At 41.5% G+C, this 21,857-nt stretch overlaps 2 protein-coding genes across 6 annotated transcripts in view; one reads left to right on the top strand and one right to left on the bottom strand.

Annotated features, from left to right (window-relative positions):
* The window catches only part of LOC145458737 (voltage-dependent calcium channel type A subunit alpha-1-like), a 70,092-nt gene that overhangs the window by 45,429 nt on the left and 2,806 nt on the right, over window positions 1–21,857 (top strand). For both annotated transcript variants that reach the window (XM_080337196.1, XM_080337195.1), the window contains exons 20-42: window positions 572–740; window positions 2,100–2,319; window positions 2,820–2,866; window positions 2,930–3,202; window positions 4,050–4,239; window positions 4,863–4,969; window positions 5,039–5,144; window positions 5,996–6,156; window positions 6,225–6,365; window positions 7,214–7,415; window positions 8,568–8,732; window positions 9,076–9,186; window positions 9,580–9,663; window positions 10,008–10,124; window positions 10,187–10,344; window positions 11,616–11,772; window positions 11,829–11,951; window positions 12,387–12,488; window positions 12,558–12,694; window positions 13,517–13,617; window positions 13,880–14,070; window positions 14,135–14,176; window positions 14,558–14,684. In XM_080337196.1, coding sequence (XP_080193322.1) covers window positions 572–740; window positions 2,100–2,319; window positions 2,820–2,866; window positions 2,930–3,202; window positions 4,050–4,239; window positions 4,863–4,969; window positions 5,039–5,144; window positions 5,996–6,156; window positions 6,225–6,365; window positions 7,214–7,415; window positions 8,568–8,732; window positions 9,076–9,186; window positions 9,580–9,663; window positions 10,008–10,124; window positions 10,187–10,344; window positions 11,616–11,772; window positions 11,829–11,951; window positions 12,387–12,488; window positions 12,558–12,694; window positions 13,517–13,617; window positions 13,880–14,070; window positions 14,135–14,176; window positions 14,558–14,684 — 3,231 coding nt within the window. The remainder of the gene's footprint in view (window positions 1–571; window positions 741–2,099; window positions 2,320–2,819; window positions 2,867–2,929; window positions 3,203–4,049; window positions 4,240–4,862; window positions 4,970–5,038; window positions 5,145–5,995; window positions 6,157–6,224; window positions 6,366–7,213; window positions 7,416–8,567; window positions 8,733–9,075; window positions 9,187–9,579; window positions 9,664–10,007; window positions 10,125–10,186; window positions 10,345–11,615; window positions 11,773–11,828; window positions 11,952–12,386; window positions 12,489–12,557; window positions 12,695–13,516; window positions 13,618–13,879; window positions 14,071–14,134; window positions 14,177–14,557; window positions 14,685–21,857) is intronic.
* LOC145458747 (uncharacterized) lies at window positions 17,424–21,015 on the bottom strand. 4 transcript variants are annotated; one of them, XM_080337213.1, is made up of 8 exons: window positions 20,458–21,015; window positions 19,848–20,011; window positions 19,576–19,785; window positions 19,440–19,514; window positions 19,199–19,382; window positions 18,734–18,877; window positions 18,396–18,490; window positions 17,424–17,570 (listed from the first exon to the last, which is right to left on the bottom strand). In XM_080337213.1, exons 2-5 carry the CDS (start codon window positions 19,854–19,856, stop codon window positions 19,260–19,262), a joined length of 417 nt encoding a protein of 138 aa, XP_080193339.1. In that variant the 5' UTR covers window positions 19,857–20,011; window positions 20,458–21,015; the 3' UTR covers window positions 17,424–17,570; window positions 18,396–18,490; window positions 18,734–18,877; window positions 19,199–19,259. The 4 variants fall into 4 exon arrangements, with proteins under 4 accessions (XP_080193339.1, XP_080193341.1, XP_080193338.1 ...); XM_080337215.1 differs by having other exon boundaries at window positions 18,396–18,487; XM_080337212.1 differs by having other exon boundaries at window positions 17,424–18,490.

Here is a 21,857-nt window from a genome sequence, read left to right as displayed (position 1 = left end):
GATTAGTGAAATTTTAAACCTCCCAGAATTGATAGTGGGCCACCCGTCTTAAGAAGACAAATCCTTCGGGCAGTTGCTCAAAATTTGTCTCTACAAACGGCAATCCGAGGTCGAGATCGAGGTCGAGATCGAGATCTCTGATTCGTCTGATTGTAGACAATTGTACTAAAACTTCTTGTGTACAGGCAACATGTAATATTCTGTGAAAGCTATAATTGCACGTCATGCTATACTCGTGCTAGACGCGTTTGCGACGCCATTATTGGTTATCTTAAGTTCAAAATTGTGAACGAATCGCGATGATATTATCGGCGCATACAATTCACAGCAGTAAGCTGGCAAACGCATTGCTGTATTGCACCTCCGTAAATATGCATTGTATGTATGTGATTTTTGTACAAGTGCGTCTGTTCCCTCCCCACCAGAAACCCATTAATTCGTTTGGGAACCACTAGCTTAGAGCATATTCTCTCTTACAGTTACTTGAAAATCGCTACTTCCAATTGTACTTGGGCAGAAATCTAAGAGTTGTGTGCCAACGATAGCTACTTTGACCCCTCCTTTATTACAGACACGCTGCTGAATGTGTTTCTGGCGATCGCTGTCGATAATCTGGCCACCGCGCAGGAGTTAACCAAGGACGAGGAAGACGAAAAAGACACGAAAGAGGCCCAAAAGGCTCTGCGGGTCGCGCATGAGATGGAGTCTATGAGTTCGGGATCTAAAGATAACTTACTCCGGTATGCTACAACGCTATAGTAGGCCGGAGATGAGCAATGATCCTGGAATTGGCTTTGATAACGTTGGCCTTAATTAAATCGGTTTTGGATGTACGATTTGGCTGAGCTAGATATAGATTTGAATATAAGAATAGTTGACCATTTTGTGCATTTATGTGTCATTCAAATGAATTTGAGTCATACGTACTGCGATTTGTTGCTGGATTTGGTCCAGAATTGGATTAGAGCTTTAAAATATGATGTTCCAAATATGCCTGTGTGACTTCGGCCTAGAAGACTTCGGTCATATCGGGTCTCCCAGTCTGTACCGTATAAAATATGGTTAGGAAAATTTTAAAAATATGTACTATTGGACGTGAATGTTTGTGGACATTGCCTTTACTATATTTCATGGTTGACGAATAAAAGAATTCTCTTTGTACTCTCTCTCTTCCCTCATCTCTACATACATTAAGCTATTTTCTGTATACTACCGGCGTAGGATGGCAGTCGGTATACGTCGTTCCCCAAAACCTTCAATTTTAGCATTGTGGCGTCACGCGTCATATGTGTTCACTGTTCACTGCTCACTGCGTCGAAATGGATGTGTGATGTCACGTCATTGTTCAGAAAAATCCCCCCTTCCCCCCATTGATTTTTCGACATTGCGTATTACGTTCAGTTTATTATTATTGCATTCCATATGATACATTATCTCACTTACGTAAATTTTGTTCTTATTTTTTTGTTACCTAAAATTTTACTTCTCCCACTCGTATATATTCATGAAGATCATATATCATTTTATGGCGGGGGTTCTCAGCCGTTTTAGCGCGGGCCACTGATATTTGCTGGTGCTGTGTGAACCCCTAACAACGAAATTTGGGAAGCTGATAGCTAAAAAAAAATGGTCCACCTCTTTCATCCAGTCCTAGTCACTGTTTAATTACCATAACGTGTAGTAATACCTACCCGATGAGTTGTAAAGGTCATCACTTCCTCCCATATAGACCTCTTTACTGCCTGAATATGATTACCAGTTGTAGAGCAAATAATAGTGATCTTCTCGGCTAGTGAGACCCATGGTGAGCAATGAAAATAAGACAAAATAAGGACCTTGGGACAGATAAATAAGGACAGATCTTTTAATTACGAATAGTTTTGCATGCACCCTTAAAACTTGTCGTGAACTCCTGGGTTACAAGCCCGTGCTCATTGGTTTTATGATGTTTTAACAACCATATACTCTGGTTCAGGCTGACGCGAATATCGCTACGATCCTATTACCGCTACCCGATAAATCATTGTTTTGTACCGCACATTTGCGTGTATTTTTTGACCTCATCTGTTGACCAAGTAAATCCGTCCTATCTCTCTCAGCAACTCCGCCAAAGACAAATCCGTTTCGGTGTGGGATCACAGGCGTAACGAAATCCGGAAGCAAAACAGGACGATGCACAAAATCGGGAACGACTTCGGCGACGAATCGTTCGGCGAGGACAGCGACGACGACGTGTACGTGCCGGGTCAGCGCGGCGGAAAAAGCGGAAAATACTCTGAGACTGTACCGTCGCCGTCTAAGGATCGTAGCAATCTGCTGGTAAAGTCGCCTTTGGTTTTAGACCTCTAATCAATTCCAATTTATCTCTAGTATACCAAAGCACTTCATTATTGAAATTGATTGCCCTGTTTAAGTTTACTGCCATGCATGCACGATTGGCTGTACCATGAATTCTGATCAGAACACTGTTTGGCAGTCTTGCTCAAGTATTTGTTATGTATGGGTTTTATTTCCAGAGGCGGTCAGTAATGGAGTACTTCTCTATTTTCGGAGTACCCAAATCGGATTTATCCACTTCACTATACCTACTCAAGTTGTTGGGATTGTAGACTAGACTACTTCTACATACGCATGAAAGTTTTCTGTTTTCAGGCAAAACTATGCCTAGATTTTATACTTTTATGCTTACCTTTAAAGCGCTACACCTATACTTCACCATGTTACTTCTGCATCTACTTGAGTACCAACGATAACTGCTTTACTCACCTTCGCTTATATTATATTTCCAAGAATAAGATTTCCATTTGTGTATGTTTCAGAATTCAACAACCGGCACATCTTCACCTCCACCGAACCATTGTCAGAGGTAGTATCATTGTAATATCATAGCAAGGCGACAGAGTATCAAGATTCCTCAAATGCCGCACAGAAATTACGAAATCCTCGAACGCATGCGCAAGAAGCCGCCTGGAAGCAAAAAGGCGAGGGACAAGTCCTCCCCGTTGGTGGAGGACGCCGCGAACGCGACGGGTGCTACGGACGAAGATACGATGGTGTCGAGGAGAGTGAGAGACGCGGAAGATGTGCAGTTGAATGACGTGAATCGCACGGCGGACCAAGAGTCGGGCGGAACCGGCTGTTCGAACGGGGAGTTGAATAAGCCCAGGCCGAGTTCTATGTTTATATTCAGCTCCACAAATCCGTAAGTCATAGGGGATTTTCGTACAATCGTTTTCTTTTCAGTGACAGCAGTATTTGCTTCAAAAGATTACTATGGCACCATAATTCGCAATTTTATATAAATTTTTGTCATATCTGTAAAATCCCATTCTATAAACCAACAGGTTCAACTTAACGTAACTGCAGATGATGGTCACATTGGTCAACAACGAAGAAATCCTACTTTTTTTCCGATTATTCGAGTAGTTACTGCCTAGGTCTACTCATTTGACTTAATCAAGTGGATATTTTTAATTCGAATTTCACTTCTCCGTAACGGATTTAGAAGTAAAAGTACTTTTTTTCACAGTAGGCCTATGGATTTTAAGACAGCTTTGCATCGCATTTACGAGTGTAATTATAACAACAGCCATACGAAATAGCTATACTGTATCACGGTAACTGATATTTTCTCGTAAAGTGTTACTATTTCTGGCACTTTCAGTACTTTTGTGGTAGTATGACCAATTGAGTATGATGGTATGAAAATGCATGCATCCTGCAATGTCGAAATAAGTCCCTAACGAAGAACTGCTGAAAATATGCCACCGCTCGTCCAAAACTACTTTTGAAATTCCTTACTTGGTTACCCTCAGGTCTTTCATTCGCTACCGCTATTAGTTTTGATGTATGTCGAAAAGCACTAACTTGTACCTGAGGAGAAATTTCAGACAGTATTTCTACGTCTATCCGAGCAGCAAAGACGAGTATATACTTATGCCACTTCTGCTAAACTGTGAAATTGTCCTAAAATGTCAGTGGGAAATCCACAACGCCGACAATCCTCCGTATAAGTTCAACGGCCATTAACAGCGAACACATTTTCCTAGGATCCGGGTGGCGTGTCACTACATCGTGAATCTGAAGTACTTCGAGACCACCATTTTAGTCATCATCGTTCTGAGCAGCGCCACGCTAGCGGCCGAGGACCCGGTAAACGCCGAATCCAAGCGGAATGAAGTGTTGGGATACTTCGACTATATCTTCACCGCCGTTTTCACGTTCGAAATGATCATGAAGGTGAAGCGCTTGTCACGTCGTCCGCAATGCGTGCTACGCAAGGCTTGACTCACTTTACTAACGACTCCAACTTCGACTTTATACATTTCTAATGCACCGACTCCTACTCTGAATGCGACTCCGGAAACTTTAAACACACCGCATCTGAGTCCAACTCCGACTCCTAATATTTTCTTCACAAAACTCGGACTCCAACATTCCTGTAAATCTACTCAGAAAATTATAGTTGTATTTCACTGGCAGATAAATAATTATTATCAGTAGACTTAACCTGTTATAAATTGTGCTCGCAGAAAGAGATCAAGTTCTGAAAGGTACGCCAATGTTAATAACTTTATAACATCTGTAACTGCACCGGCGCTGTTAACATTTAAGAACATTTGGTTAGTTTTTAAAGTAGGCTTATATTTGAGTCTTTTCTAAATGTAACAGCGCTTTTTAGTATCATTTGCAAACATTTGATTCAATTTTAAAGTATAGTTGGAGTATCGTCAAAGTACTTAAGCAAACTCCCACTCCGACTCCAGTCAGTATGTGTTTTCTACAACTACCACTGCCAAGGGTGTTATAAAATTTCTCCCACTCCGTCTGTTGTTGGTTCTACCTACTTTTTTACATTTTAGATGATCGATCTCGGACTGTTGCTTCACGAGGGCGCGTATTTCAAAAGCCTGTGGAACGTACTCGATTTCATCGTGGTATGCAGCGCTCTGATCGGATTTGCCTTACAGTTAGTGTCTTGATTGCGATAAAGCGTGGAGTGTATATGGGTTAATGCGGGATCTGATGTGATTGACAGGGCGTCAGATGATCCTAACCTGAAAAATCTCAGCGTTATCAAGTCTCTGCGAGTGGGGAGAGTGCTGCGTCCGCTAAAGACTATAAAGAGGCTGCCGAAATTGAAGGTAGGTATCATATAGGCGGTGAAGTATTCATAGTTGCTGCTCAAATAGAAGTGAAGTATCGCCGTAAAAAATTACTCAACTATGATTAGAAGTAGAAGCGAGACATTGAAAGCCCTACAAGGCTATAGCTGCGCCTTTCTCGTCATGCACTCATTGTATGCATATGCAGTCCACAGATCGTGTGTAATCTAGTGATGAGCACCGGAGCGGAGTCGGAGTGGATTCGGAGCGGAGGTTTGCCGATTTTGTGACAGTCGGAGCGGAGTCGGAGTTTACTACAGATATTTTTTCTGAGAATTTCGGAGTATTGTAACTTTTGTCTCCGATATCTTTAGATAGCTCTTACCAGAATACACTCTTGATTATGATTACAAACCAAAACACAGACAGTTGACACCTTGTAAAGTTGTAATATGACGGGTGACATGGAAAATTGATTGCCAAGTGCATAAAAATCAGCCATCTGCATTGCAATTGGGGACTGAAGAGTAGACAAAACTATGAGGCCAGCCCTATTATCACATTAATTTAGTAAAACACATTACCAAGTGTACCATGCTTGCCACTGTTTCGGATTCTTGACGAGATTCATCGGAATATCTCGGAGTCTGGGTTTGAACTCTTCGGAGTCGGAGGGAGTTTTCCTCTGATACTAAAGTTGTCGGAGGGATTCGAAGTCTCGAAAAGCACTATCCGCTCATCACTCGTGTAATCATGAGCCGGTGTATATGCCGAAAAAAACTTCAAGGACAAAAATAAACTACGTACTTTCCTATTCCTTTCCTATACGAAAGAGCATTTCTAACTTGGCAGAAGTTGATGGAGACTCATTCATCACTAAAATCATTCAGGCGGTCTTCATGTGCGTGGTAAACGCATTCAAGAACGTTGCGACCATTCTTATCGTGTACATGCTGTTCATGTTCATATTCGCGGTCATAGCGGTGGAGCTGTTCAAGGGAAAGTTCTTCTACTGCACAGACGAATCGAAGCATTACAGCGAGGACTGCAAGTAATTGAATAGCAACAGGAAAAGTCCCGTTTGATCCGGTTGATTGAGCTGTGTTTTATTTTGCGAAGGGGCAATTACATCGTCGAGCATTCGGACGGGACATTTGAGGTTTTGGAGAGAGAGTGGAACGTGAGGGATTTCCGATACGACAACGTTTTGTATTCGTTCCTAACGCTGTTCGTGATATCAACTGGGGAAGGATGGCCCGAGTAAGTGCGCGGTTCTCTGAATTTCCTGGAATATATTATTGCACGTGTACAATGCACGTTGACCGAAATATAGATGTATAAGTTGATGGGCTGTATACTATAGATCTGTTTGAAGTACGAAGTACCTAACTCCATCATCGCCATGATGGCCACCGCCATGAATCCATCTATAATTACACGTAATCTGATATAAATTGAACCCTTTTTCAAGAATAGTATAGTTTGTCAACTATCAATTCTAGAAAACAATAATGGAGAACCGTTAATCGGAAACATATACGTCCGCGAAGTTGGTGGAAACATTGACAGTCTTTGGGCACCCTGTTGAATATTAATTTATCGACAAGAGACAATATAGTTCATTCTATAATATAAAGACAATCAGTTATCACCACACTGTTCTCTTGAATTTAGACCTTTCGGTACTGTGACGTAATATTAATGACGTCACTTTTGATGCCCCATGCGAATTTATATTTCGACTGCGCCCTCTTCAAGACTATGGCTCGCTAGCCCAGTACTGGCAGTATGTCTTGGTTTGAATCATATCGTATCGGTTTAGATGAAATCGCAAGAATTATGTTACAATTTCACAATATTTCAGCGAAATATTTAGGAATATACCAGCTTATACGGTGAATATAGTTAAGTTATATTACACATTGTTTAGTTGCATGCTTTTGACTCGTGAACAAGGCTATTTTCCTTGTTCCACCTATTCTGCACCGAAATCGTGGGGTATTTGCACGGACTCTCTGCTAAAATAGTTTCCCAGTTGCGCCCTACGGCCATGCATAAAACAGCTCATAACATCCACATTACATATTTGCATTTCCCTTGCCTCGCAGCGTGCTGTGGCACTCGATCGAATCCACGGAAGAAGACAAAGGCCCGATGCCTTACAACCGAATAGGCGTCTCGCTTTTCTACATCGTCTTCTTCATCGTATTCCCGTTCTTCTTCGTTAACATCTTCGTGGCTCTCGTGATCATAACATTTCAGCAAGAAGGCGAGGAAGCCATGTCCAAATGCTCGCTGGAGAAGAACGAGGTATTTGAATCTCGTGTAATAGTTAGATGTTAATCTGTACGGTAAACGAACAGAGCGTATATATTATTGGCCGATTTCCACCACAGCATACATTCGGGCGTACGACCTTTTTGGCTAAAGGGCCACATACGGTTTACGAATGCTTGCACATGAGTATTGATGACCTTTTCACCAAAATAATGTTAAAACTGAGTTTGCTTTTATTTTCTAGGTAATGAATGAATTTCGCCAATAATATTGCTACTTTCAGTAGAACTGATGGAAGCTGGGTCTTCGAAATCAGACATCGGAAGCCATGTGTAATTCTTCATACAACGCGGTTAAGGCAATCCATGATAGGTTCTCGCGTGTTAGCTTCGGGAGGTGGTACCCAGGGCCGTGTCGTCTCTGGCCACGGCTAGCCATATTAAAATCTATAAATGTAATGACATTAATATGCGCGATGCGCGTAGACAATATAGCGGGCAAAATGTGGTTCGCGATCCACGGGTTAGTCAACCCTATGGTGTATACTGTAAACGGAAATAGTGTATTACACTGGTTTTTACCATAGCGTGTGTGCAAATTTTGTAAGCATGGAGCATTTTGCCTTTACACCCATTTCAATGGGTGAAAACGAGTCAGATATACACCAATACTTATGGAGGTATATCCCATGGGTGGAGAGGTTCTGTATTCCTGCGCCACTCCTAGAAGGTGCAAAGTATACTCGGTCAGAAAAACTCGATTTGCCAGATTCCCACTCTACACTATGCTGGATATCTGCCTAATGCACCCATCTCCAAGTGCAGGGTACGAATAAAGTAAACAGCACATTATGGTACAAATTTCTGCTGCCACCCTCATTCCAATGGGTGAAAGCATGTCAAATGCACAAGAGATATCCGAGGGCTGGAGTGAGCTCATATTTCGTGTAACATCCCAAGAAGATTCAACACGGTGGTAGACGTGAACTCATTACACCCCTATAATGATACACCGTTATAAGGAGTGGTGTAATTGACTTGTTTGAACCCATAGGATAGGGTGAAAGTGCAAACTTTGTACCAAAATGAGGCGATTGCTTGATTTGAAACATACGCTATGACGGAAACCTGTTAAATACACCACTTCGCCATCCATGTATTCACATTGTGCGATATTTCTTTTCAGAGGGCGTGCGTTGACTTTGCCGTGTACGCCAAACCGCTGACGCGGTACATGCCCATGAACAAGGACGGGATTCAGTACAAAGTCTGGAAAATTGTGGTTTCCACCGCCTTCGAGTGGTTCATCATGGCTTTGATCGTTATAAACACGATCGTGCTGATGGTCAAGGTAAAAAGCCGAGCTATATAGCACATGTCCATGTCCACGGGCTGATGTGTTCGTTAGACGATGTTGGAGTCAAGAGTCTAGGAATAGAATGTTCTAATATCAAGAAGTCACATGCGTTATGGCAAGGGCTTTCAACTTATTGTCTGTGTCTCGCTAATTCGTCGGACAAATTCTGCAACTTACTTCAAGGCTTTATCTCTGGAAATTGATTGGCTTGTTCTCCATCAGGCGTTGTCATGCTATCCGTTGTTATCCGTCAACACGCACGCACCTGACATTTGAACGGCTTACGCTAAAAGATTGAGTCGAAACCTTTCCGAGAACTGCGTAACGTATTTTCCAGCACTATGAGATGCACGACGACTTCAAGGCAACTTTGCGAGTTCTCAACATCTGTTTCACGGTCTTGTTCAGCCTGGAAAGCTTCGTTAAACTGTTTGCCTATGGAATTCTGGTAAAATATTCGGGTTTTTGAACTTTTAAAATGGGTTAATTGCTGCAATGCTATTACTAAAAGATGAGTGATTCGAACTCAATGATGTTTGTTGAAATTGACGGATATTATTTGACTGCGTTCATTATCGTCTATAAGCGTTAGTGTAATCCGTCCGCAAAATGTCTCTTGCATCTCATCTCGATACCAATCGCGACGCAGAAGTCCTCACTGTGACTATACGCACGACCAGGGCTGTACATAGCGATTTGAGTCTGAATCCGAATCGGGTATTTAATATATTTGTGATGCGAGTCGAGCCGTGGTATCCGTTTTCCGGTGCGCAAGCTGCAGTGTGACAGACCATTGCGATGCCATTCACCTGGATTTTACATTTCTGATTGTATTTTGTAGAACTACTTCAAAGACACCTGGAACCTCTTCGATTTCATCACGGTCGTCGGCAGTATTGCTGATGTCATCAGCACTCTACTTGCTGTAAGTAAAGTCTACGGTCGGAATATTACTTTTGCGTTGAGGGCCGAGAAAACGATAGGGGGTCCGCGCTTGTACAATGTACAATTGCTCACCTATAACCGTATTGAAGTCGTTGCGAGCAAAAAGATACTACGATAAGGTAAACTCAGTTTAAGTCAAGTACTTCGTCACATGATCAGTGATCGCCTTCATCTGTGGTTCGCAATTTTAAACGGGCATCGTTCGAAAATACTGCCTGCAAGTATAATATTGAATAAAACAGACATTCCTCAATATTGCGTCGTTTCTGGAAATTCGAGGCATAATATAGTTGTCAAGTAACATTACGAGTTCAATTTTCGTAGAATGGAGTCATCAATTTGAGCTTTTTGCGACTATTCCGCGCTGCGAGACTCATAAAACTGCTGCGGCAAGGAGAAACTATCAGGATTCTACTCTGGACTTTCGTGCAGTCCATAAAAGTGAGATCGAAGCGATCAAAACGTGTGATATATGATGGAAGAGTCTTTCTCCCTTCACGCAGGCCCTGCCGTACGTCTGCCTTTTGATGGCTATGCTGTTCTTCATTTACGCCATCATTGGGATGCAGTTGTTCGGGAACATAGATCTCGATCCCGAGACGCAGATCAACCATCACAATAATTTCCGGGACTTCATACAATCGCTGATGTTGCTCTTTCGGTAAGATGTGTTGATTGGTTGCGCCTTCACTGCAAACGAATATCGTCTATTTCGCCACTTCTATACCCTAAAGCAGGATGCAAATCAGATATACAGTAATTTCTGGTAAATCTTCTTTTCAAACCCATTCCTATCAGTGATGAGCATCGAAGCGGAGTCGGAGACTCGGAGTGTATTCGGAGCGGAGTTTTGCCGATTTTGTGACACTCGGAGCGGAGTCGGAGTTTACTACAGATATTTTTTTCGGAGATTTTCGGAGTTTTGTAACTTTTGCCCCCGATATCTTTGGGTAGCTCCGACCAGAAGACACTATTGATTACAAACCAAAACACAGGCAGATGACACCTTGTAAAGGTGTAACATGACGGGTAACATGGAAAAATGATTGCCAAGTGCATAAAAATCAGCGATCTGCACTGCAATTGGGGACTGTAGAGTAGACAATACTATAAGGCCAACCATCTTATCACATTTATTTAGTAAAACACATTACCAAGTGTACCATGCTTGCCACTCTAATGCTATATAACTGGTTAAAATGGTATGATTTGCCACGAGCTATCTTAACCTGGTGATCTAGCAAAGCATTTTCGTTGAGCAGTGTCTGTAGTAGACACAATTTCGGATACTTGACGAGATTCGTCGGAGTATCTCGGAGTCTGGGATTGAGCTCTTCGGAGTCGGAGGGAGTTTTCCTCAGAGACTAAAGTTGTCGGAGGGATTCGGCGTCTCGAAAAGCACTATCCGCTCATCACTGATTCCTACTAGAGAAAACGAGCCCAATGCACCAATTCTTCTGGATATATACCATTCCACATGAACCGCAAAAGGAAGGCACACAACTCACTGCACCTGTGAGATATGTCTCCTTAATGATTGGTGTATTCGACTCGTTTTCACCCATTAGAATGGGCGTGAAAACAAAGTTTTGCACCAGAAAATGCCGAATGCCTGATTCGCATCCTACGCTATAGGATCTGAAAATGAAACATGGCGGCACTGCTGCATATGCTCAAGATCACGGATACGATATTTAGTTATGTTGAAATCAGACCGCAGTAAATCACGGAGCGCTGTGCCATAGTAATCGTTACCAAATATGAAAAGTGTAACTGATATTGAATTCTTCACTGCCGTATGAATTGTACAGTGTACATATTTGAAGTTTCTATTTTGTTCTTGCTATGTATGAGCCATAGTTTGTGATAGTCCAGGTTTAATACTGAATTTTGCCCTGTCCTACTATTAACAACGAGAGGGTGCTGTTTCAGGTCCGCAACTGGCGAAGCTTGGCAAAGCATAATGCTCGATTGTTTGTACGGTGCTAAATGCGACCCTGTGGTCACCGAAGTGTCTGGGCTCACGATTTGCGGGACGCATATTTCATACTTCTACTTTACAAGTTTCATATTTTTCTGTTCGTTCCTGGTACGGAAGGTGAGCGCTTTTACTTGGAACCAATGTCGATTGTACTTTGTCGACAGATGCTCAATCTTTTTGTGGCCGTGATCATGGATAACTTTGAATATCTGACGAGGGATTCGTCTATATTGGGACCGCATCATCTCGACGAATTCATAAGGGTATGGGCCGACTACGACCCGCAGGTGAATATCATGTTGCGACGGCTTTGCTCCATACTTAAAATAAATATCGAGCACGGAAGACTAACTTTTAGCTTAGATTTCGTTTTATGTTTTTGCACTTCATATATAGTTCGAATATTGTTTTCAGGTAAAGTGGTCGAAATATACTCATCGTTGGTTATCAAGTATAGAAATATAGGTAACGTCATATATTTCTACTTAACTATAAGTGGAAGACCGTCAAAGTTACTTAAATGGAAGTAGATTATGAAAGTCTCAAAAGTACTCCAGTAATAGTTTCACAAGGTAGATGAGGTTGAAAGGTTGCATACGTTTAGCAAATACCGAGGATACTTTCGCAACTACAGTGTGGAAAATAATAAGTACAAGTATATAATGATATACAAATCAGTTAACCAACTACATTTAGTCATTACGTAACGGTATATTTTACAGGCAACGGGTTACATAATATTCAGTGATATGTTCGATATGTTGCGGCACATGGAACCCCCGCTTGGGTTTGGAAAGAACTGCCCCAACAGAGTGGCGTATCGGGTGCGATGCTTTACAGAGATGCATACGCGCATTTACTATCGTATTCTTATAATGCAATCCATTCTTTAGAGACTTATTCAGATGAACATGCCTTTGAATTCGGAGAAAAAAGTCAATTTCACTACCACGCTGATGGCACTGATTCGGGCTTCCCTGCAGATTAAAATTCTACCTCAGACCATCGACGGCGCAGGAAAACCTTACAAGTAATGACAAAATTACGCATCGCGCTTCTTTGGAAATTTTTCACCCGGCGTTCTGATTTATTACGTTGACAGAATCCGTGTCAAACTAATATAAACTATGCGAGATAATGACCCGCTTACCCTTTCAATGTAAATCAATGAATCTTGCAATAATTATACACAAAAAGAATTCTTTACTTTTAATAACTGGTTTGAGATGTGTATTTTCAAATACGTGTTAAAAAGTTGCCTTTATTCTGCTTGAAGAATTTTTTCGTGTATCTTATCAAGAGTCGCAGGCACCATGAAATAAACTGAAAAGTTGGATTCGACACCAAACGTCGGATTCTGTGCCGGTAACTCGTGACTAGAGGCAGTTTTAGAGTTGAAGAAACGTTATTATGAAGGCTGGCTTTACTTCTTTGCATTCCTGACAGCATTTAACCGGAACTTTCTTCATACATTGATATGTAGGCTACACTTGAGCCTAATAGCCATGTATCCAGAGTTTGGATCACTCGCCCCGTCAAATCTCGGTTTGCGGCGACGTGACGTCATGTTCGCGTGTTGCGCCACAATGAATTCCTGACGTCACGTCACTGCCTGCCATCGTTCGCGCCCTTCAAAAATTTATTCCGGGCTCTCCACTGAACCCAAGTATTCAATACGCATCCTGTACGATGAATAGCTATTTGGCTAGTTTATCTCTGATGAAGATCAAGTGGATGCCGGTATCATTGACGAGATGCGAAATACAAATACAGTTGTTCCGGTATTTTTAGGCTTTGAAGTGTTTTTATCCCTATTTTATTCAATCACGTTATATCTCGCTTTCCTTTGCAGAGATCAAAAAGCGCTGGACGATGAACTTCGTAAGGAAATTAAAATGGCGTGGAATAATTTGGATGACGATAAGTTGACGCTCATAGTGCCTAAAGAAACAGGTGAGGCCGTATTTTGCATTTCCTGCACACCGTATCGAGCATGCGCAAAGATCACGAACATTATCCCATTGAAATACTACTGTATAACTGTCAGATATACGAATCTTGCTATAAGCTTCGTTTAAATCGGTTCAAATTGCATCAGTACTCCAGGTGGTCAGTAACGAAGTAGGCTACTTCTACCGTTACTGCTACATCCATCTTAATAGCAACGCTGCCTTTGACCACATCTGCTCATATGCCATTGTGCGTGTTGTGACAGAGGTAACTGTCGGGAAGGTGTACGGCGCACTGTTGATGTACGAACATTGGAAGGCTTACCGAAACCGCCGAGATGGCAACTCCTCTTCTTTGGTGTTACGTAACAACATGGCAGCAAAGAGAACTCGGAGCTCGGAGAGCGACAGTCAAATATTAGCCACGAAAAAAAGCTCCATGGTCATATTACCGGAGGTATGCAATCCTGCGAAACGTACTCATCATTTTAAATACGTGGTTTTTCGTTTACCTCTTGCAGGAGGAACACATTCGCAATCCCGGGATCAAAATGGAGACGATGGTTCGCAATTTTCATATGCACTGTCACAAAATGATAGAAAAAATTAGGGCAGGCTAATTGTCCTGTCTGATGCGAATGAATGAAGTATTCGATTGTCGGCGAATCATTTTAATAATAGCTTTTCGTCTTGGATCGATTTTGATCGAGATAGACGACGCCGCAAAATCCTAGTCCTACAATGAATTAGGGAATTATTTTACTCATGTTGTTGCGCTATGTTCCAAGCGGACATACGGGTATTTTCCTTGGTCTTAATTCCCAACAACTTGGAGATACAGAATCAAAACAAGCTGTCATTGTTAGTTTAAGTTCCGAATTCGGGGCAACTTATTTGGCTATCGTTTCACGATATTTTCAAACACCGATATATATTTTACTCAGAACAACACAGGCCAGCAGGACCAACACAGGTCAACCGAAAACTCTAATGGCAATTCAAGAATGAGATATCCGGATAACGGTTCGCATGATGCTGAAGGAAGCAGAGTTAATCCCTCTCTTCTCTTGGGTGAGTTATTTAGTTACAGTCGTGCGGCACACCTGATGATGATATGAGAATGGTAAATGTTTGCATGTGGTGGCTTGCTGTTCAATGTTTACAATTTATTACTCTCGCACAGTCGACGGTGTGTACCAATCCACTTGTCGGCGTTATCGTAACGTACTAATTACCAAAGTTGGTCAAAGTAGTCTTCGTTGCTACTGAAGTAGAAGTGAGAGTATAGTCTACAAACATAACTATTTGAGTAATTTGTTTGTAGGCATAACCTAGTTGAATACTTCGAAAAAGTAGAACTACTTTGTTACTCTGATTTAAACAGAGGTTCAAGACACATTTACACGGTGTTACCACGACAATTATATCTATCGGGAGGATATTGCATATATATAAGGATGATAATATAAACCTCAGTTCTAGTTTTAAACCCAGTGGTTCTCACCTATAGATCCACGCGAAGGCCACAAAAATACCCGGTTTTCTACATCTGTGCTCTTCAACCTTTTTGGTGCGGTGAACAATGTTCCCTCTAATTCTTGATGAGTCTGCGCGCACTCACCAACTCACTGCGCGGTCCCTTGGACAACAGTGCGTAACGACTATAAAAAATGGTCATAACTTCGGATCTTTTGTGCGCAGCTTAGCTTTTTTGTGCGCAGACGCTGTGTCAGCACTGCGCAATTGCGCACGTGCGCAGCTTAGAGGGAACATTGGTGGTGAACCCCTAAAGTTGATGTGACGAACTCATGCATCGCGTATGCTTAGAATAGGCTTACCATATTTCGGAAATGAAAAAAGAGGACACTTTTTCAGAAATTTCAGTCAAGCATAACTGGAGAAGAATTCTCAAAAACAGGTAAATTTCACCCGCTTCATGATCGGTTGACTAAAAAAAAAAAAAAAAAAAAAAAAAGGTCATCACTTCCACTCAGAGCTCAAAAACACGTTTTTCACTCCACATTACCAGGTGGATGACTAAAAAAAAAAAGGTCTTCACTTCCACTCAGAGCTCAAAAACACGTTTTTCAGTCCACATTACCAGGTGGATGACTGAAAAAAAAAAAAAAAAAAGGTCTTCTTTTCGCTCAGAGCTGAAATCACCACTTTTCCCTCCGAAATACCCGCGCTAATTTGCGGCATATCACTCGCAATTTCCTCTAAATCTGACCTAAATTTTCAAAAAAGAGGACAAAATCTCAAAAAAGAGGACAAAAGGGCGTCCTCTTTCAAAAAAGTCAAAAAAGAGGACAAATCCTCTTAAAAGAGGACGTATGGTAAGCCTAGCTTAGAATCAAATAAGGTCAGTACATATACCCAGACCCAATTAATGAATTATGGCCTATTGGAGTTGCTGATAAAAGGTCACCACCAGCGCGAATCACTCCCCAGGTTGAAAACCACAGCTTTAGTGTAACAAGTAACAAGCACCGTGCACACCGGTTGAAGAGCACGGGTCTAGATGTCGCACCACCTTCCGCATGCTGCTCGTTTGTGAAAGTGTATCTGTGTCTCTTTTCATATTCCGTCACCACCTGACTTTACCTCGGACCAATAGAAAACCGTTACCTCGACGACACGTCTTCGTCGTTCGCCTTTTGCGACACCGACGACGCAGCTTTCGAGTCCTCAGACGACGAATGGCGCATTACGCGCCTGCAGGCGGCCGCCCGCGACCTCGAAAAAACGAGAGACGGATGGAGAAAAAGAAAAAGGCACCGTCTGCCGCCGCTCAAAAAACGAGACAAAGCGCGGTCGCTGCCAATGGCAGAATTTCAGAGCGGAGACCCAGGCGTTATCCCGAACGTTCGCGTGTGCGCCCCGTCTCCTTTCGAAAGCACTAATTTTACTAGGAACCCGTTGGCTTACCACGAGAATCAGTCCGAAAGTGAATTTCTTGATCAGGAGAAGGCTAGAAATAAGGAACTCGACGATATATTCCGTTCCCAGCCTATTTTTCGTCGTCCTTGTAGCTCGTCTGATGACGAGGAATCGCATTCTGTACGGAATGGCTTGATACCGGCTGCGTTCGCGAACTATTTGCCGATCAGAATGGGATCTCGTAGGATATTTTCGAATATAAAAACCGAAACTTGCAGTGATTCGAGTCAGCTTAAACGATTCCCGTCTGATATCAGTGCCTGAGAGGCACTGTGTATTCCGTTATGCAGTTGTGATTCATTTCTGCATGCTTTGTACGAATAAATGTGTAGCATGGTGCAATATGTAAAGCACGCTCGGTGTCTCTTGTGTACTTGTCTGATAGCAAGGTTTGATGTGAAGGCATGCTTGACGACGTGTCACGACCACGACGTGCTTCGTGGAAAATATAGGTAAGCTGCCCGTCTCAGGGCTATTTTTGGGTTAGAGTTGTGGTCCGTGCGTGATTTAAAGCTACAACGAACTTTCACTGTCGACATAGCTGTTTCCTTCATCTCCAACGTGATATTAGGATAATCCATAGAAATATCAGCCCAGCAAACACAGAATATATTGCAGATATATTTTGTATATGACTCAACTACTTCAAAATATATCTAGTCATATGTACTGTTTATATAAATCTGTCGACACATTTGCACATATATAGGACATCTTCAAAGATACCTGTATGACATTGTCATGATATCTTGCTTGACCCTAGATGAACCCTGACCCTAGGTGACCCCTGACCCTGGTTGGGTACCTGGACCTGCCACATCCTGCACTGCCCTTATCAATGAAGACTGACTGATGATTTTACAAATCATGCATGGCTTTGTTCGTGTATTAAATCAGCACAGAAATGCGCAATCACTTCAGCAAATATTGCTGCCTAAGGATAAGTTCGGAATCGTTGTCGGAATTGTCAGACTCTGTGATGACAGCCTTGCTCCTGTTATTTTCTTTATCGCCACCCTATAACATAAATGAGTAAATTACTACAATTGATTATTATCACTGTAGAACAGAAGTCGTTATGTGTTTGGTTGTGGGTAAAATGGGATGGTGATCTGAGTTACATTAACCAAAAGACCTCAAGCCCTCTTTCAAAAGCGACATGACCTTCACCTTTACACTGAAGATATAATTAACGCAGTTACGCTTTCAAGATGAGAAACCAGAACCTGTTCAAGTTCAATAATGCCTGTCATTATAGAGAATATTTTCATGCTATTGGCGTCATGAAGACGTGCTGCTGGGAACGGATTTCAAAACCTATCGTTTGGGCACGGGGTGAAGATTGTTCTTTACATTATCATTTTATTATTAATATGGTAATAGTTGCCTGTGAGAGGCTGATGTGATAATGATCGCTCATTCCATGTACGGCATAGTAAATATATGCAGTGGTTCGCAAACTGGGGTCTGCGAGACAATTTTTATGACTGCAAAGTACCTTCCAAAAATTCACAAGAATCCAGAAATTTTCGAATATTTTAATTCCAAGAGTATAAATTTTTTTAGACAGGTTATTATCTGAACCAAAATCGAAGTTGCTTAAAATTATTTTGTAAATCAACATGAAGTAGAGTTATTCAAATTAAATTTTATTCTCCCCGTGCGAGACAAATGCGACCCGCGGAGGGAAATTGTCACGTAAATTTTCTCGTAAAGTTTGGGGACCACTGATATACAATGTTCTGAAGATGAGCGGCAAGAACAATTCACTTACAGTCCACTCATATCATAAAAGACACAACTGTCACACCACACAATCATCAAACTTAATAACAAAATTACCTTGCAAGATCCAGCAACAGTTAGAGATCTTGCAACCTGATCTTTAGTTCTTTTATCTGGGATCTCGAGGTCAGGATGAGCCGATCTGCATGCTTCTAAAAAGTGATATAATTAGATGAAGATATCCACTGTCCAGTCACAGTCATGGTATATTATACATCAGCCATCAGACAACGAACAAAACTCGTCAACAACTAGAGTACTAAAGTAGATAACTTTGCACATCAGTGACGACATATGACGTCAAACGATTAAAATGTTGAAAAGTCGAGGCTTCGGCTCAACTTTTTTTTACGTTGATTACGTTCAATTTCCGTCAATAACCGTTGATAACTTACGTCTAATAGTCTTTTCAAGTGTCACTCTTGCTTTTTTGACCCTTAAGACTAGGATTTTCATACTTTCTTTACAGCTATGCTGGTCATCATATTTTCGACAGTTTCCGGCAATTGTACACCCCGGAATCCCATTTAAGCGGCTACCTGTAACAACATTATATTAGTGGTACACAATACAGATGGTACTGCCTTGCATTAATGGTTTGCACCAGAATTAACAATGACATTTATGGGCATTCTAGATAAACCCATCCACACCATAAATTTCATGGTCACGCTCATCAAAGGCTTGGTTGACTCTGCGATTTCGCAATAAATCACATTGGCAATTCAATTTTGGATAATAGAACTAATTTCGAGAAGGACCCCTGCTGTGTCTGAAAATGATTCCTTGGTGTCGGCGGACACCCCTGATTTAGACTGTCAATCGCTTTGTTCGAATGAGAAACAAAAACATACCGGTACCAGTTCAGACTTTGCCGTTGTTCAAAGGTGTTCCAACTGTGACAAGGTTTCACAGGGATCTTCAATTATATCTTTCAGCAAAATTGGGGCACTCGATTGAGGTCTTTTGGAGTAATTGTCGATATGATGTCTGAGGAAATCCATCATCTGGTTTTTCTGCAACTTTATGTCTTTGATGCACAAGCTAAAAAGGATTCGATTACAAGGAAGTTGGATTGATCTTCCTATGTGATAAACTTACCATTACTTTATGACAGGCCGCGTTGTTGATGGTCAAAATTTTGTAGTTCAGCGATGATTTCAAATGAAGGAGCATCTGAAAAACAGCGAGACTTTATTCTCAAATTCGAGAACGCATCAAAGTGCTAGGAACTTACTGCAGGAATTAGATCTCTGGCCGTTACATTCAATGATGGGATTATGCCATTCTTGAACACTCTTTTCGCTAATGATGGCAAACTTGCATTGCGAGCATCATTGATATCACTCCTGCTTGCCAGAATCATAAGATGACCGCATTCTTGAAATTGGCATGTCTTGTATCTGAATACTTGGATTACGTATATTCCTTGCAGGAAAAACATCATCTACAAATTATAAACGTTTTACATATATTATATACCATATTGCACAGAATAAAAGGGTATACCTTGACCATCAGTTGACGCCGAACTATTCAAAAATTGTTTGTTCCGCTGACGTTTTCGTTTTGGCCGCTGCGCTTCATTTTCAGTCCAGACTATGACAAAGACGTGGGCAAGCCACTACTCTCCACAACTTTTATTATATCACTAAAAGCTACGTTCCGTACATCTAAAACAGATGGATAATGTAGATGGCAAGGTAGGCCCACTTGGAAAACAGTATGCTAATTCTGAGTTTATAACTTACTGGATGAGCATTTCATCTGTATCTTTTATACAGAGACCAATTGCGATTATCATATATGGTTGCTTTTTGTTTTTGGCCTTACCGTGCTATTTGCATTCTTACGCAACCACCAGCCATGCAATTCTATTATAGATACAAACAATTTCGCACAATTCACAATTCAAAAGATATAAGCTAGGAATCAATGAGATCACTTCTACATCGGTTTTCCAGCTTTTATGTATTACAGCAACAGCAACCGGTTGTTCTTGTTCAACAAAAAGCACAACAGCAAATGATTGCACGATTTATTGATCGACTAATACCCACCTATATTCATTTACAGCAAATCCTTCACTATGATTATATAAGAAGCATATATAAATTACCTTGCCCAGTGAAGTTGTCGGTATTCTTATATAGAAATATGCTTGGATTAGCCTCGATTAACTGCGATTTCCCTGAACGCTACTAAAACCCAAACGACAACGATATCTGCATTGCAAGCCGCCATTATCAGAGCGCTTCTGTCTTTTGTCTGGCGGTTTGAAACCTGCGCGCCGAAACGGGTGTTCGCGTGGGGAGAAAGTGCCTCAAGCCATTGAGTCACTCGGCTACGACGGCTAGACGGCTACACTACGGAGTACGGATGAGCAGCCGGATGGTTTTCAGCGTAGCCGGAGTAGATCCGGATTCTGAATTTGCTTTGACAGTCGGATTGTAGCAGGATTTTTCTATTGAACTATCAAATAGTATAGCATTATTTTGGCAGCAGTTTTTCGGGTTACCCAGAATTCATAAGATTTTCAAATTGCCGCCTGGATTCGGATTCCAAAATTTGGGATGGCCAAGAATCAAAATATCTGCAAAATCACGCGAAAGCGGCGTGTGACAAAGGGAAAAACATTCGATCATAGCAATTTACAACGATGTAAATTGCTATGATTCGATAGTGGCAATTATGGTGACATATCACCCCAAAGAGTAAGACGTCAATAAAATTGATAATATAGATAAATTATACCATAAAATGAAACAATAATCGAATTTGATTCCTCACAAATGTATTTTCGGCATTTTGACGAAATTTGTTGGATAAGAAAAAGATGTACTCAAGATACGTTTCCGGACAAGATATGCACAAACACAATTTTGAGATAATTAGGATAACAAAAAGATATCCGAACATGTCCGAAATATATCTCGTGTTTGCTGGGAGGTTCCAAGGATCGTTCTCTCTCACTATAATAGCAGGGGTTCTTAAAGTATGGGTCGCGAAGGGCATCATTTTAGATCTTTTAATATGGATGAAATAATTGTTGAATCCAGGGATATCTAGATATCCCTGGTTGAATCCCTAAATGTATTTCATCACGCTTTGCGCGATTTCCGGTGGTTATTTTGTCGTATACGAGTCACTGAGTTGTGCACTATAGTCAATAGGGGTGACACGTAGAATAGTCGTTACTATAATATGGTTTGATCATTAAAATGTGCCGACGTTTGTATTACACAAACTGGTTTGAATTCATGATAACATTTGTCAGACATTGGTTTCTCCGAAAAAACACCGTCGAAATGCTTTAGTATGAGGGTGTGCATGTGAGCAACGATCGGGTATGAAAATATGATGCAAAGATATTTCGAGACCAGCCCCTTTCGCGCCGGGGCACATGGAGTTTTGGCGAACAACCGGCTAGGCAAAATGCGGCTCCCAAACATCGGCAGCGATAAAAGCTTGGCTGTAATTGACTGTCGTTGGCTGGCCAGAACTTTCGATATTGATATG

The sequence above is a fragment of the Botryllus schlosseri genome, chromosome 16 (genome assembly GCF_051294905.1).
Source record: "Botryllus schlosseri isolate E-star chromosome 16, Bs_hap1, whole genome shotgun sequence".
NCBI classification, from domain to species: domain Eukaryota; kingdom Metazoa; phylum Chordata; class Ascidiacea; order Stolidobranchia; family Styelidae; genus Botryllus; species Botryllus schlosseri.
Note: the sequence above shows the minus strand (reverse complement) of the source record. Positions and strands in the feature narration are given on the sequence as shown.

Coding starts and splice junctions, on each gene's coding strand:
- LOC145458747 (XM_080337212.1), bottom strand. Junction 19,515..19,575: donor CCAGAGATCTAATTCCTGCA/GTAAGTTCCTAG, acceptor GCTGTTTTTCAG/ATGCTCCTTCATTTGAAATC. Junction 19,383..19,439: donor CGGCCTGTCATAAAGTAATG/GTAAGTTTATCA, acceptor AATCCTTTTTAG/CTTGTGCATCAAAGACATAA.